Source organism: Lepidochelys kempii, chromosome 1 (genome assembly GCF_965140265.1).
Source record: "Lepidochelys kempii isolate rLepKem1 chromosome 1, rLepKem1.hap2, whole genome shotgun sequence".
In the NCBI taxonomy this organism is placed as follows: Eukaryota; Metazoa; Chordata; order Testudines; family Cheloniidae; genus Lepidochelys; species Lepidochelys kempii.
The window spans coordinates 121,585,406-121,602,671 of NC_133256.1; the positions used below are offsets into that span (position 1 = coordinate 121,585,406).

Genomic DNA, 17,266 nt, shown 5'->3' on the forward strand with positions numbered 1-17,266 from the left:
TTTCAAATGAGCTCTGCACAGTTCACAATTCTGCATACGTTTGGAGGTTTGCAACACACGCTGTTTCCCCATGAGTACACTAAATGATCTTGGAGAGTTTGGGGCAGGGCTATAACCAGGGCAGCGTGAGTAAGGCAGCCACCCAGGTTGCAAAGCCATGGGAAGGGGAGGGGGAACTGGAGCAGTAAAATGATGAAAAAAATGGTAAGGGGTAGATTGCTTCAGCAGGCAAGGTATTGCCTGCCTTACTTCTGCGCTGCTGCTGACGGTGGCACTGCCTTCAGAGCCGGGCACCTGGCCAGCAGCTGCCGCTTTCTGGCTACCCGGCTCTGAAGGCAGCACCGCTGCCAGCAGCAGCACAGAAGTAAGAGTGGCAATACATGCTTCCTGCAGGGCTCTACCCCCTACCAGGTTTTTTTCATCATTTTTCCAGCCCATTTTTCCACTCTCCCTCCCTCCTAGCCTTGCACCCTGGGTGGTTGCCCCACTCACCCCACCCTGGTTACAGCCCTGTAGTTACACCAAATTCTCCAGATATCCACAAAAAAAAAAATCACAGACATAACATAACAGTTGGGCGTTTATATCATTGCAGCAATTTTTCCTAAATGAATGGGTCTACTGTGCCTTACTGCTATTAATAAAGGTCCATTATTACTTTTCCACGATTTTCCATCTCTTGTCCGCAACTCAGCTGCAATTATTTGATGATCATCCTGCAATTCAGGTAGAGTCTTAGGCTGGTGGCAGCCAGTGACTAAAACAGCTCCCCGGGCAAGATAGAGCAGCCACAAGACTGTGATATCTTACGCTGGCTAAAGTGGTTCCAAAGGGACTATTCTACCAGACAAGGATCCTTACCTAAAAATGTCACTTCCCTGCCTGCAGCCAGCCCCTACCTGCCCCTTGTACCAGATTTACATCAGCCCACAGTGCTCCTTGCATCAGGAGAACACTTCAGATATTTATTTAGAGCAGCTTTAAGGTTACTTGAGTTTTTTCCAGTAGTACTAAGTGTCCTTTCCAGGGCTCAGGATCTGGCCTATGATTTCTAATCTGACACTGTCCCTTTAAAAGGCTAAAAAAGAGGAGAGCTTCAGGCCAGGTTTTTGTGCATGGATTTCACGTTTAGAATTCATCCTCATTGGATTCAAATCCATGCACGTTCAGCATCTGGATTGGGGAGGGCAAACTACGGCCTGTGGGCTGGATTTGGCCCGTCAGGGCTTTCAATCCGGCCTGAGGGATTGCCAGCCCCATGGTGCCATGGAGCTAAGACAGGCTCCCTGTCTGCCCTGGCCCCACGCCACTCCCAGAAGCAGCCGGCACCACGTCCCTGCGGCCCCTGGGGGAGGAAGGGGTAGAGGGCTCTGTGCACTGCCCTCACCTGTAGGCACCACCCCCCCACCACAGCTCCCATTGGCCAGGAACGGAGAACCACGGCCAATGGGAGCTTCAGGGGTGGTACCCGCAGGCGAGGGCAGCGCGCAGCGGAGCCGCCTCCCTCACCCCACCCCCAGGGGCCACTGCTGGACATGTTGGCCACTTCCGGAAGCCACGTGGAATTAGGGCAGGCCGGGAGCCTGCCTTAGCCCCGCTGCATGCCACTGCCACCCCAGAGCCACTTGAGGTAAGCGGCGCCGGGCCAGAGCCCGGATCCCAAAACCCTACTGGACCCCAAACTCCTGCCCTGAGCCCCCTCCTGGACCCCAAACCCCGCACCCCCTGCCCTGAGCCCCCCTCCCACACCCCGTAATCCCTCCCGCACCCCAACCTCCTGCCCCAGCCCTACATTCATGGCCCTGCATACAATTTCCCCACCCAGATGTGGCCCTCGGGCCAAAAAGTTTGCCCATCCAGATTAACCCTGCCTAGTGCCAGGTCTCTTGATCTGGTAGCTCTGGTACATGGATTCTTTTTTCATCTTCCACCGCTAACAACGTGCTCAAGGACCAGAGATGAGCAAGGCAACATATTGCTGTCTCCTCCAATCATATGGAAGGCTGGCAGGGCCAGTAGTTTCTTCTCCTCACCTTCTCAGAGAGGCTAAAGGAAAAAGGAATCACAAAGATTCTTCACTGAGAGGAGATGAGCTGCACTGGTGATCTTCACCCCATTTCTTGCCCAGACCAGGAGCTGACTAACTATTCTCTTCCCCCTTACCTCACTAAAAGCATGGAAATGGGAGCCAGAGTGAGACATCCTACTCCCAGCAAGGTTGGACAAGGAGAAGCGGGGGGGGTTCTGCTTTGTCCTTTCCAACAAAGGCTATGAATACTCCCTCTCTCCTTACATAGTTGCCACCAGTCCTCTGGCAGAATATGGAGGGATACTCTGATCTGCACACTGCTACCTCCATTTTTAAGCAAAAATAATCAGTGGTATAAGTACCCATGCTGAGTGCACTGATCTTTGATCCCTAGCTCTACCTGAGCACTGGGAAAAATCTCCCTCAACATCGGCATACCTTAATTGAGCCTATTCAAATCACTTGCTATTATGAATATTTGGCATATTAAGAAAATATTTTATTCAGTTTTCCCATCTAAGCATTGCATAAAAAATGACTCTACTTTGAGTTCAAGAAATTAAACCTAACAGATGTATAATCATAATTTAAACTTGTTTATAACATGACTAGAATATGGAAGAAAATTGAACTTTTTTTCCATTAAGTAATAAAAATTGTGACCATAAATCTATGTTTCATTAAGTAAGCCACTGTAGGATTTTAGAACTCAACAATGCACTTGTGTGTGTCTATATTTTAATCAAAGAATTCAATTACTCAATGTTACTCAAGATGCTAGATTATTAAAACATCATTTTAAAGATCATGGGAGGATTTTTTTTTTTTAGGATTACCTGTAAAACAGGATAAGAAATTGAACCTCTGGTTCCTCTGATAAACCCAGTATGATGTGGGGTTCTCAAAGAATTTCAAATATCTGCTGGTATCATTTTTCTGCCATTAAAATTGATATGTTGTTAGTTTCTTATGTATAATGAAATAACTACTGGTTTCAGAGTAACAGCCATGTTAGTCTGTATTCGCAAAAAGAAAAGGAGTACTTGTGGCACCTTAGAGACTAACCAATTTATTTGAGCATAAGCTTTCGTGAGCTACAGCTGTAGCTCACGAAAGCTTATGCTCAAATAAATTGGTTAGAAATAACTACTGTGTTGCACTTTATTTTTAACTTTATAAAATACTTTGTAAAACAGTTTAAAATGGCAATTTCATGTCTGTTTCTGATAACATGATATTTAAGTAGCATAAATAGTTACAAACTGTGGTTCTCTCTATTAGATTTTAATTTACAATAGCTAAAGAGAGGCCTTATTTAAAGGAAATACTGAACAAGGCCACACAACTAATTATTCCTCCCTACTAATGATCTTCCCCCCTACATTAAATGTATCAACCACATACATCTTCCTATGGAGCTATAACTAATTATTTGCCTAATATTAATATAATTTGCCTAATTTATATAAATCCTGAGTACCCAAGGACTAGGTAGTAGGGTGTAGTATCTTCTTCCTCTAGATCACTGATTTTCAACATTTTTTTACGTGCAGAACCCGAAAAAATTTTAAATGGAGGCACGGACTTCTTTGGAAATCTTTGACAGAGTCGGCGGACCCTCTGGGGTCCATGGACCACAAGTTGAAAACCACTGCTCTAGATCACCAGTTCACATCCAACCCAGTAGCTGTTTGGTGGCCTACATAAAGTAAGTTGGAATTCTCAGCCCACTCTCGAAGTAACATCACTACCGGCATCCTTCTTGGCAGTCTCACAGGAAAAGCTAAAGAGCAAATGGCCATGAAGACTTTAATACCTTTTTTGACTCCTAGAGCTGGTAAGTCTGTGTTGAACTATATTGGTGGGGCTGTGTAGAAAATGTTTGCATTGATGCTGCCCATGCTAAACAGAGAACTTCAGTTTCTAGTTCTATCAATCCAAAACCCTTCATTAATCATAAAATCATTTTCAAATGATATATATTACAATTAATTGTATTATATTTATTATAGTTAATATACATGTAATAGGTAACCATAATATTAGCAAAGTGTGAAATACTAGTATATAAGGACAGAAGGGCAAAAGTCAAAGATGTTTTACCACCACAAAGTTGAAGGATACAACGGGATCAGTATAAGATTCTATACATGTTAGTTTTACTGGCGTATGCTCTGTCTCTAAAAATAGCATTCTAGTGTTTATTGAATTTGAGTTAATGTGATAGAATTAATTATTTTAATTACAGAAATAGACACAAGGGTTAACTGAAAAGAAAACTGAAAGAAGAGTGGGTATAGAATAGAGATTGATGCAAAACCAAGACACCTTCTCAGTAAACAAATGTAATAAGTTATCAAGATTTCATTGCACTTAGCATCAATTTTTCTGCTTGACCCTTTCAACTGGAAGTAGGACTTCGTCATATTTCTTTACTGAATCCTTAACCGTGAATTTTCTGAGTTTAAATAATTTAGTATTTTCACTCAGAGGATTTTTTTAAATGTGCTATAAGTGTTTTTAGGGGCAATATACACACAACCTTAACTCTAAAAAATGTGTGTGTTGGACCTCAGATGTTCTTGTCAAGTGCTGGAAATGGCCCACCTTGATTATCACTACAAAAGGTCCCCCCACTCTCCTTCTGGTAATAGCTCATCTTAAGTGATCACTCTTGTTACAGTGTGTATGGTAACACCCATTGTTTCATGTTCTCTATGTATATAAATCTCCCCACTGTATTTTCCACTGAATGCATCCGATGAAGTGAGCTGTTGTTCATGAATGCTTATGCTCAAATAAATTTGTTAGTCTCTAAGGTGCCACAAGTACTCCTGTTCTTTTTACTTTCTCAATGTGATTCTTTGAAAATCAACATCAATTCAATATTTCAGATGTCTGTATCTCATTACAGATATCTTCATATAATAACATCAAACATATTTATGTCTCAGCTTTTCTGTATCACTTATCAATCATGAAGGGATCACAGAGGGCAGATATGAGAAGAAAAATATAGTTAACCTATTATACATTATTCTTTTTAAACATACATTTGTTTGATTTTCTGTGTAGTTGCAGTGACTCACAACCAAATGAAATACTGCATACTTGTCAACAATTCTACATCATGATACAAGTTTTTTACTTTAATTCCACACATCATAAGAAGTGTGGAGTTCACACACGCACACAGAGTAGAAACAAATGCCAAGGTTCAAAATATAAAATGTAACATGGTAAAGTGTGTTTTTCAAATGAAAAACCAAGAGAAGAAGAAATTAAAACAGGAGCTATTTCAATAAAATAAAAGCAATAGAAACTCCAAATACACCAGGGTAACAGATCAATATTTGAGGAAAAATCAACTTAAAAAAATCAATGCAAAGTTATTGAAGGAAAGGATGGTCACACGAATAAAGGAGACTTCAAATGGAAAATGAAGGTGAGATGGCCATAGAAACTAAATGGATTTAAGCACAGTTGCAGAATGCCAGCTCATAAGCGGACAAAAAGGTTATATGCTAGAACATTGGGTGTCTGTGGTAAATATAGCAGAGTCCAATAAAAGCAAAATGATTGTGAAGGTGATTTTCCTTTTACAGGAGGCTGGTTTGAGTTGGATATTGTAGAGGTGGGGGTTGGTTGGGGTTTTTTGGGGGGTGGGATGGTTTTTTTGCATATGTAAGATGTGACCAATGAATCTATCTTTACTTGTATTGCAATTTAAAAATAAAAATGCTTAACATGTTTTTAAGAAGCTGACTACAAATCAATATAATGACAATGTCTTGCCTGAAGGACAGCAGATCTAACAGACAGTATGATTTCTACCACAGTGCAGTATCAATACTAGGTACAACTTCTACTTGTAGGACAACCAGTGTAAATCCAAAGTAACTCCCCTTTGCGGTCAACACAGATTTACAATGCTGTAATAGAACAAGTGGCAAAGAGTCCTGTGGCACCTTGTAGGCTAACAGACGTATTGGAGCATGAGCTTTCGTGGGTGAATACCCACTTCGTTGGATACATGCAAATGGAACAGAATTTGGTCCCTAGTGTGAAATTCACAAGAATATGGTTTGGGTGGATGATTATGCACTTTAACAATGCACTTAAGTTTCTAAATCTGAATATTTTACTTCATCAGAACACCATTAGTTTCACACTATAAAATTATCCCCACAATCAAAATGGTGAGAGATGGACAAATTGGCTTAGGCAAAATAAGAACCAAACTAAACTTTTGCCCATTCCCTGGACCGAGCCTTTTTCACTGAAATCCCAGTTCCAGGGAAATCCGAGATATTGATTGCAGCACTGAGCCTTTTCCACCTCCACCACAAAGGTTTCAGAAATGGGAGTCACTGAAATCCAAGTTCCAGGAAAGTCCAAGAGAATGACTGCAGCAGAGACCAGTGCACAAGGGTGAAGCTAGTTCTGCCATAGTTAATGAGCTGCTGCTGGTAGCACAAGTTGGGAAGAAGACAACAAAGATAAATGTAAGATGCTACACTTAGGGGGAAAAAAAAGAAGTGCAAAAATACAGAATGGGGAATAAATGCTTGGCAGTAGCACTGCTAAGGATTTAGGAGTTGTGGTAGATCACCATCTCAACATGAAGTAGCAATGATATGTTGTTGCAAAAAACCAAATGCAATTTTAGGTTGCATTAACAAAGGCATAGTGTTGGATCATATTAAAGAAGTTCTGTATTAAAATCACAAATGAGTTTGATTCCCCAGAGTTTAAATTCCAGGGTATTACTAATTAAGAGGTCTCTTGGTTTTTGGTACTGTTTCTCTCCCTCTATGTATGAAACTTGCAAGCTGCTAATTGTGTTAGTACATTCTAAGACAGAGTCTGTTCTCAAAGCAATTCACACAGAGAGAGACTCAAAGCAATACTCTAACAACAGAAACAGCACCCAGAGACTCCCCACCCTTTTGTTGTATTAACAATTGTGATTAAAATAGAGATAGAGGATGTATGTGGATGGATGCTTGGTGTGGATAATAACTGAATGATCAGGGAGGTGCCAGCCTAAGAATCCAGTGTCCATCGGCTGAAGAAGGCGTCAAGTGGAAATAACCAGAGGACCCCACCCGGAGGGCAGACTGGAATCCACCCAACAGCCTCAAGAATGGGAGAACCAAAGAACAAGATAACATCTTGGAGCTGTCAGGAATGTGCTATCTGCTGATTGATTCAGCAACAGCATGATGAAGCAATTCCCATAGACTGGCATAGGAAGAAATTCCTATAAAAATAGACTCTAAAAAGTGAGAACTTTGGGGTCTGATTCTGCAAACCAATTTCCAGGAGCATCAGATGAGCATCTGACAAGGCCCTGCTCCCTCCTCATGTCCAGGCCACCTGGCCAGTGGCTTGGCATGAGCAACTCTAAGGCTGGTAACTATGACAATAACCTTGCAGAACCTGTGTGTGTGTTTGTATGAATGAATGTGTGAATAAATATGAGATTGAATGGAATGTTATAGCTATAACTAACTGCTTACTATGATTCTTTCTGTATTCACAATAAATGTGGTATTTTGCCTTTTTCCCTTTAATAAGATCCTGCTGGTTTTTATTTTATTGGTACAACATTTTGGTGGAGAATTGCGAAAGGGGGAATATTGGTAAAAAACCTCAGTTATTGTAAATATTGGTGTGCACACCGCCAGCTCTAGTGAACTAGGCATTTCTATTAGGTTAACCAGACCTGCTGGCCTCCAAGAAGGTAGCAGGGGACCTGCTGGCCTCCGAGAAGGTAGCAGGAAAAACAGATTAAACCAGACCTGCTTTTTCCCTTTAATAAGATCCTGCTGGTTTTTATTTTATTGGTACAACAATAGCATGCAAAACATGGGAAGTGATAGTACCGCTCTACTTAGGCCTCAGCTGGAGTACTTTGTCCAGTATTGGCCACCACTGTATAGGAAGGATGTAGAGAAACTGGAAAGGATCCAGAGGCAAGTGACAAAGATGATCAAAGGGATGGAATGCAAGACATCTGAGCAAAGGCTGAAGGAACTGGGTATGTTTAGTTTGAATAAGAGGAGATTAAGGGGGTTCATGTAAGTGGTCTTCAAATACTTGAAAGGCTGCCATAAAAAAGATGGAGAAAAGTTGTTCTCTCTTGTCACAGAGGGTAGGACAAAAGGGAGTGGGGGTTCAAACAACAGTGTAGCAGATTTAGATTAAATCTCAAGAAAAACTTCCTAACTGTAAGAACAGTAGGACTATGGAACAGACTGCCTAGAGAAGTCACGGAAGCTCCTTCATTGGAGGTTTTCAAAAGGAGGCTAGATAGCCATCTGTACTGGATGGTTTAGACACAACAAATCCTGCATTTTGGTGAGGACTTAAAATAGATTGCCCTTGCAGTCCCTTCTACCCTTACGATTCTATGATTCTAAGAAAGGGCCATCAGAGTGGGAGTGCATTCTAGGGAATGTGAGTTTTCCATAGAGGATCCACTACAGAACATGACAAGCAGGAAAAAACTCTTGCTTGGTGATGAAGATGGCCTTGTGTTTATACAGACAACTCAAGAGGGCACCAAGAAGGTACGGTTCTGAGTTTAGGTAAGCTTCTGAAATTTTGGATCTTTATCCAAACTTTCATCCATGACAAAAACTGGACAAAGTTTGGGCTGCATTGGCCTCCCTCCCCAGTTCAGAGCTCCCAGATATGGGAATAAATTAATGTAACCATTTAAATGGCTAATCCTTGCGTAGCTGGTTCTTTCCTAACTTGGCTTTTCCTGTTCATGTTAAATGTTATTGGTCAGATGCAACATGTTACATAGTCTTTGAACACAGGTAATTAACTCTCTTAGACCATTTTTCCTAAAGTCACCTTGCTTTTTTTTTAAAGGCAAATTCAAAAGATAAATATTTTACAATGTCACAGTGAATCAAAACAGTGAGCTATAAAAATGAATTAAACGAAGATCAGAGAACACTAAATTGATAAATGGAAATGAGTAAAACAAAGGGAAAGTGTAAAAGACAGAAAAATGAAAAGCAGCAGCAATGTACAAAATGGAAAGTACTGAAAGATTATCTCTGTAAGACTGGGAATTGATTTCTCTGACAGCGAGAATGGAACAATGGAGCACTAAGAACTGAGAAATCACTACTCTAGAAGCCACAGTTTTAAATGGCGCATGTAAGGTAAGTCACTGTTTATCAATTATGTCACTCACATTCTGCAAGTGATTCATGGGGAAACCAGATAATCATCATATTCTGTTGGAATGTTGATTGTCCCCTTTGATTTCTGCCATTTAAAAGTTTCTCTGTTTGTCATTGAAACAAATACCATTTTGAAGGCAGCTAACTGCTGATACAATGAAAGACTTTACCATTTTGCAAACTCAGATATAGAATAAAAAATAGTTACAATGGAAATATGACAAAAATAATTTTTCCAGTTTTTTATTGCTGTTTCTACCCTTGAATCTGCAGAAGTAGTTCCACTGAAGCACACATCTCAGGGTAGAATCGGTCCCTTAATATTTTAGCAAAAAAAAAACAGCTACAGTTATTTTAAACATTTCTCCTAGGAACAATAAGAACATGCATGCATTTCCAGGCTTTATGGTCTAGTGTCTGCAGTCTCAGTCCCTGAAAGTTTTGTTGGCTGTTATGACTTGTGAATTCTTCACGAGTAGCCTCTAACATGCAAACATCTGCACACAAAAAAGCCCAGTCACCACACAAATTCAAAACCTAATGTTTTTGCAATTGCTAAGGACTGCATACATTTTGGAGAATAAAAGCGGCATTAAAATGTATTAAGGTTATTTCAATGATGTGCTGCATATATTGATGCTTTTAAATCAAAATCCAATATACCATCCCCCTTCACACTTAGTGTATTGAGATAACACATCTATAAAGTACATAGAGCCAGTTTTAGCCTCATAAATAAACCTCCACTCCTGAAGTGAATAATCTAAACTTTTAACCCTCTGTCAAATGGCATCTGTCTCTGTTATTGAAATTGGATTGGAAGAAAGGTATTCCTTATCTTATTTAGCATTTTAATGAGTAACAGTATGAAAAAGATCATGATGATGGATAGGGAAGAATAATCAGCAAACCAGACATTGCCATTATGAGACACTCCATAGACCTGATTCTCCTCTCACCTGCACCAGTGAAAATCAAATGCAACTCAGTTGAAGTCCATGGACTTCCACCAGTATAAAAGTGGTGTAAATGTAGAAGGAATTATTTCCTATGTCTCATCTTTTAGCTATAGCATATTCATGTTGTTATTTACAATCCAAGAAAGACTTGTTGACTGGCAAAACATAAATCCTGTACCATTTCTCATATGTCTACCATCTTGAGTCATGATATAAGATATTTGAGTTAAACTGGATATCTAGTAGCCTTGGAATAAATGTTTAAAGTTCTTCATTCCTTGACTTCCCTCATATTAACTCAAATCCTCTCCTTCCTCCCTAAAGGATGCACTGTAGGTATTTCAAATTGTCATTGTTTCAAAAATAAAAGTAATGTTTATTTTACTGTTTTACATGTGCAAAAGATTTCTACTTTGTTCTGAGGTATCTTAGAGAAGGGAATGATCAAAGTGACTTTTTAACTTGTGTCAGTTATTTGCTTTTGACTTGAGATCTTATCCACCAAGTTTCAACCCAGACTGACTTTGTTACAGAGCCAAGTTAAAAAATATAATGGAAATACCACAAGATTCCTATAGAGAGAAATAACCAAGAGCTGCTCAAATACTATGGAGGCAGTTAGTAATAACCTACTAGGATCAGTTGCCACTCATTCCAATTTCCTTCAAAATATTTGCGAGTCTTGTTTGTGCCCTAAGCAATGTCTGAAAGTACTGGAAGGTTTCAGATTTGGAAAGTATATTAAACTGCCAAAAAAGATACAAAAGCAGACACACACACACACAGATACACAAAGTGCATACACTGGCTTACCTCCAATATGATAAGCACATAAACGCCTGCTAAGATGATTGATGCAATTGTTACTTGTGTCTCTATATTTGCATGAAGGTACTGATGCTTCATGGAGAGAAGAACAATTTCAGACTCCTGTAGGAAAGCTTGAATGTTTACGGAGATTGCATTACTGTAGGAAAAAAAGAAAAGTTCTGCTTCCTTACAGAATGAAATAGCAACTGTTGTATTTTTTAAAATACTGTAAAATTGTTTCATTTGTTAAAATAAAAAATGTAAAGCAACTTTTATGATACTTGAATATCAGATTGTAAATGCCATGTCTTGGAATGTAACTTAAGTCCAAGAAGTGGATAGGAGGACTGTATTGTAATTACTTTTAAAAAACTAGGAAAGTTTATATTTTACTGACAGTCTGAAGAATTAGAAAATGATGGAATTTAGTAGTTTTGTTTAAAGAAAATAAAATATATTTTCATAGCATTCGTCATCAGTTTATACAAACTTTTATTACAGTTGGTTTCTGCCAACCTGTTAAGTATCTCAAAGATTCTAGTTGTGATAACTTGTTCATTTCGTCTTGAATTTAAAGGTAGAGTCCAGTTGTATAAGATCTGCAAGAAATTCAATTTAACAACACCAGTAATTAAAGATCAGTAAAAGCGGTGCATGGCTGTTCAATTTTTCTACACATTTTTATTTTGGTGTCTACACAGAGTGTGTCTAAATTCTGGTCTACATCCAAGATGTATGGAGATCATTGACCAATGGAAACTGCAGCCAGAATTTGGTCCTTTACATAGAGAAATGACTACAAAGAACTCAGGAAAAACAGCTTCTGCAACATTATATGTTGCTGCACATTGATATGTGGGCAAGTTATCTGAATGCACACTGGAATGTGTATTTCAAATATGGGTGCAGGGAGTCTCTCTCTTTGGAGCCAAAAAGGATTTAAAGAGACAAAGTCCAGTCAAAAATCGTAGCCGAGATTCCTCATTCCTGCTCTGTCCCCTTGTCTCAGAGGAGCAGCACAAAGAATGAAAAAAGCAGTCTTAAACACCCAGCTGGGGATACCTTTGGAAAAAGGAACCCCTGGTGGCATAAAGTCAACATAGAAAATTTTTAGCTACCTGCCCTCACCCCAGTGTCCTGGGCAGACCAGGGAAGTGTCCAGCAAGAGGTGGGTGACTGGAGCAAACGGTACTCTGGCTATCCCAAGCTAGCAGAAAGATCTCTTGGGGATTGTTACAATTGGTACAAATTATAGCATCCCTCCCATCAGTAAGAAATGCTGATTTAACATTATAATTACCTCGACAACATTGTGCCCAGTGATGTGACTTGATGAGCTAATGGACCTGCTTTTATTAGCTTATCCATAGTAACCATGAGTTTGTATGCAGTTACAATGCTGATGATGAAGGTGTGATGCAACAACAAATCACAGGCCACCCATATACACAGAATCACCCCCCAAAAAGTAGGTGTCTATGGTCATGGTTATTTTTTAAACTATGTTGCTTCTTTTAATTTTCATGCATTACATGTGCAGACACATTAACACACATGATAGTACTCTGATTTGTCTCTCCCTTCAGTTAATCAGCTCGTTTTTCATAAAATCTGTTTGCATAAGTGCAAAAAAGCACCTTAAGTCTGTTTCTTCGTGTGCTTCTTTCCCCCAAAACCCTCAAGCCAAATTTCACTAATTTGATTTCTTCTTAGACAAAAGTGCTTGTATGTTAAGTGTCATGTCAGACAGAGTTGTCCCCAGAGCTCATTAAGTTCCAAAAAGAGGGGTTAAATGCAATGCTGAAAGGTCAAGATAAAATGTAATTTTACTATTTACGAATAACATAGCCAATGCCGACATCAATGTACATTTCACAGCAAAAACAAAAATCCATGTAATGTTGATGGAGATAACCCAGTATCAGTAAAAGAAAGGAATCTCAAAAGACATGACACAAAATTTCCAAAGACAATGATATGCAAAAACCATAACCTGCGGCTGACGTCTCCTTCTAGATCCAGGGTCTTCTATGTGCCCAATTTGCATTACTATGTATTCCTCTGCCCGCCGATCAACCACATCTGCTGCAAAAGGTCCTCCTAATTCTAACTTCAGCAGGGCGGATTCACGAAAATCTGTAATATTTATAGCTGATGGAAAATCCGTTAAGGGTTAAACTTCCAGTGGTAATTATGTAGGATTACACATTATATTGAAATACAGTATAGTACTTAACTCAAACGGAAAATGCAATATGAGGCAGTCTCTCAAATGCGATCTAAACTATTCTCAGAACACAACCTATGTAAAAAGATTCCCACCCTGTGAAATGCAGTTATCACAGGTAGCCATTTTTTTTTTTTTAAAACCGTGGTGCTAGAAGCCAACTTCTGGAGCAGCTGTGAATGTGGGAGGCAACTGTATCCCCACTCCTTCCAGTTTAAGTTACAGGCTGTTTTGTTGCTGTAAACTTGCAACTAGATGGAAAAGGAAGTCCATGTTGTCAAGAACGAATAATAAACAACAGGTCTCAGAGGAGCAGCCATGTTAGTCTGTATCCGCAGAAAGAAAAGGAGTACTTGTGGCTCCTTAGAGACTAACCAATTTATTTGAGCATAAGCTTTCATGAGCTACAGCTCACTTCATCGGATGCATGTAGTGGAAAATACAGTGGAGAGATTTATATACATAGAGAACATGAAATAATGGGTGTTACCATACACACTGTAACGAGCGGTTTCAGAGTAACAGCCGTGTTAGTCTGTATTCGCAAAAAGAAAAGGAGTACTTGTGGCACCTTAGAGACTAACCAATTTATTTGAGCATGAGCTTTTGTGAGCTACAGCTCACTTCATAGAGTGATCAGGTAAGGTGAGCTATTACCAGCAGGAGAGAAAAAAAATCCTTTTGTAGTGATAATCAAGGTGGGCCATTTCCAGCAGTTGACAAGAACATCTGAGGAACAGTGGGGAGCGGGAGGAAATGAAAATGGGGAAATAGTTTTACTTTGTGTAATGACCCATCCACTCCCAGTCTCTATTCAAGCCTATTCTATTCTATTTAATTGTATCCAGTTTGCAAATTAATTCCAATTCAGCAGTCTCTCATTGGAGTCTGTTTTTGAAGTTTTTTTGTTGAAGAATTACCACTTTTAGGTCCGTAATCAAGTGACCAGAGAGACTGAAGTGTTCTCTGACTGGTTTTTGATTGTTATAGTTCTTGACGTCTGATTTGTGTCCATTTATTCTTTTGCGTAGAGACTGTCCGGTTTGACCAATGTACGTGGCAGAGGGGCATTGCTGGCACATGATGGCATATATCACATTGGTAGATGTGCAGGTGAACGAGCCTCTGATAGTGTGGCTGATGTGATTAGGTCCTATGATGGTGTCCCCTGAATAGATATGTGGACACAGTTGGCAACGGGCTTTGTTGCAAGGATAGGTTCCTGGGTTAGTGGTTCTGTTGTGTGGTGTGTGGTTTCCACCAATTACAGATGTCATGACCCACAGCTCCTGAACCCAGGCCTGTAAGGGTCCTGGGAAAAGTCACACCTCATGCTCTGCTCCTGCTTCCCAGGCTTCACTTCCTGGCATCACAACCCACCTTGACTCCCAACATCTGACTTGTGGTTCCTAACCTCCAGTTTGTGTCCTGCCTCTGACCCCCTGCTATCCTGACCTGGCCTGACTCCAGTTCCTGAATCATGGTTCCTAACCTTACCAGTTTGTCTCCTGATTCTGACCTCCTGGTATCCTGCTGACTCTTGACTCTGGCTTTTAGCACTAGGTCTGGCTGCCTACAACCCAGCATGACAACAGGCTTGAATGACACATTTGAAACCCCGGTTGCCATTTAGAGCAGGAGGCACACATTGATTTGGGCATCATGTGGGCCGCTCAGTAAAGATGTATATTCAACGTGCAGCCAACAAAAAGTTAGGATACATAAGGAACAGGATGGGAAATACTGAAAACAGTATGCTACATGCTGATGTAACTAATCTGGAATTTGACTTTTTCACAATTTCACTTACAAATTTTCAGCATTGAGGCTGTGGTTCAGCAAAGCACACGTTTACATTTAAGCACATCATTAAATACTACTTAAATTATGGAATTTATAAAAGTGCATAAAAGCGTTGCTGAAGTAGGGCGTTATCACCCGACATTTAATGGAGGCATTTTACAAAGAGATGTAAAAATGTTGCAACATTATTTACAAATTCATTGCAGCCAATTAATTTGTTTTCCAGAAAGACGTTTCACTGCCCATAGTACTGAGAGGTTTGCACAAGGAAAGAAAAAAACACACAACTTAGAATTTTTAAAGCATTCTTACTAGTTTGAATACCTATAGGAGAGCACTTTAGCTGACTTTTAAATGATCTCTAGTAAAATAACTGAAGTTATCCCGGGTTGACCACACTCTGAGTGTTCTAATACAGAATGTTTGGGTTTGATATTTGAAGTTCCTACATCTTTACAAAGAATTAAAATGTTGCACACTCATTAGTGCTCAAGAGAGAGGCTGAATGAGCATGGACACTGAACCACGCTCCTGTGCGAAAAAAAAAAATAGGTCTCTCCACGTCAGGGTTTATTACCAGTGCATAATGAGGACGCATGTACCTCTGTACCCTGATTTGTGGAGAGAAGACTGCAGTCTCCAGAGCTGTCAGAACATCCAACACCTTTCCCAAGCAATGTATCCACTCAAACGTTTGTTTAAAAGGGATAATTACACAAGATGGTGAATTAAAAAAATGCAAAGCAGCAATGAAGAAGTCAGCACTTGTTTCTTTAAACAAATTCCAAACAGGAAAGTTCACATGTTGTCCCTAGCAAACTTGACATTACATTTCTCTTCCATTGCTGCAGTTTTCCAGAGTTGCTTGCTGTCACAGTTTCCACACTCCAGTGCAATGGCACAAATCTTTATTGAAACCATATCAACAGCTCTAATGAGAGGCATTAATCATTGTCCTTCAAAAGTCTTGCTGACCTGTATTCATTAACCTAATGACTTGGGGCACCTTTGACAGCCATTATGTACACCATTATGAGTGCAGTCAATAATTTATTTCTACAAAAAAGCTTCAGGTGCATATAATTATGACAGCTTCCTTCCACACAATACATCCAACATAAATCCTCTAATTATACAGATGACACATTCAGGAGCTACTACAGAGGAAACAAAGTCATCAGAAAAAGGAAAACTTATTTTCAAGGTATGCACAATGGTGCCTTCATACAAAATATTTTCTTCCTACATAGCTTTATTATTCATTTGTCACTGTTCAAACATGAAACCATAAGAAAAAGTCCTAGCAAGAAGGTCCTATATTTGATCACACATGAAACTTAATAACTTTCACAGGTCTAAGCTGAGGAACTTAAATTGAAATCCCATTGGGGTTATCTCGTTCCAAACAATACTCAGTCTCATCTTTTTTTCCCCTGTTATGTCACTGCAGATCATAGACTGCATCTAAGACACAATCTGATGTTTTCAAAACACTTCTGCTGTGGGAAAACTACAGCTATGCTTCTGAGTCAAACTGGGATAATTTTCAAAGGTCTGATTTGAATGACGTCTGTTCATTTTAACGATTTCAGTGCATTGCTAACTGGATTCATTTCAGAAGCTTATCAAAGCAAAGTGATGCACAAAACATTTGCAGGGAAAGACCCAACTCACACTGAGCCTGGAGTCAAGGTTCATTATCGTCCGTGCACCCGGAGAGAGGAATTTTTCCCAATAGGGGAAACTGGCAATTTCCTTTCCACCCAACAAGCCCCAGGACTCTTTCTTACTACAGCTCCCTCACCGCAAAGCACAGGAAAAAGGCAGGGGGGTATGTAGGAGTTTCTGTGGTGGCTCCACAACACATGGAGGTTCTCTGAGAAGGGAGACTCCTCCACTGGCTTTAGCAGCTAGCAGCACCAGCCTCTTCCTGGTGGGGCGGGCTGAGGTGGGCCTTAGTGCCCCCTTATATGGTGCCCCACCCCCAGCTCCTCTTCTTTCCCCCCCGAAGACCCGCCGCCAGCCAGGCCAGAAGCTGGAGCCAGGCAATGGTAAGAGCTGCCCAGGGAGCCTGGGCCACCCTGGGGAGCCCCCAAACCTTCCACCTGCCCTGGGCAGCATGCCTCGGGAGTAGGGAAACCGGCTGGGGACTGCTCTCAGGCACCCCAGCCCCTCACCCAAGGCAGGTGGAAGGTCCAGGGCTCCCCACAGCAGCCTGGGTTCTTTTGGTGGC

The 17,266-nt window shown here is 40.4% G+C and overlaps 1 protein-coding gene across 1 annotated transcript in view; it reads right to left on the reverse strand.

The window, feature by feature from the left end:
- The window catches only part of OCA2 (OCA2 melanosomal transmembrane protein), a 283,538-nt gene that overhangs the window by 199,658 nt on the left and 66,614 nt on the right, over positions 1-17,266 (reverse strand). Inside the window, exons 6-8 of the mRNA XM_073327707.1 lie at positions 12,997-13,154; positions 11,520-11,602; positions 11,007-11,160 (exon numbers count right to left, since the gene is read on the reverse strand). Coding sequence (XP_073183808.1) covers positions 11,007-11,160; positions 11,520-11,602; positions 12,997-13,154 — 395 coding nt within the window. The remainder of the gene's footprint in view (positions 1-11,006; positions 11,161-11,519; positions 11,603-12,996; positions 13,155-17,266) is intronic.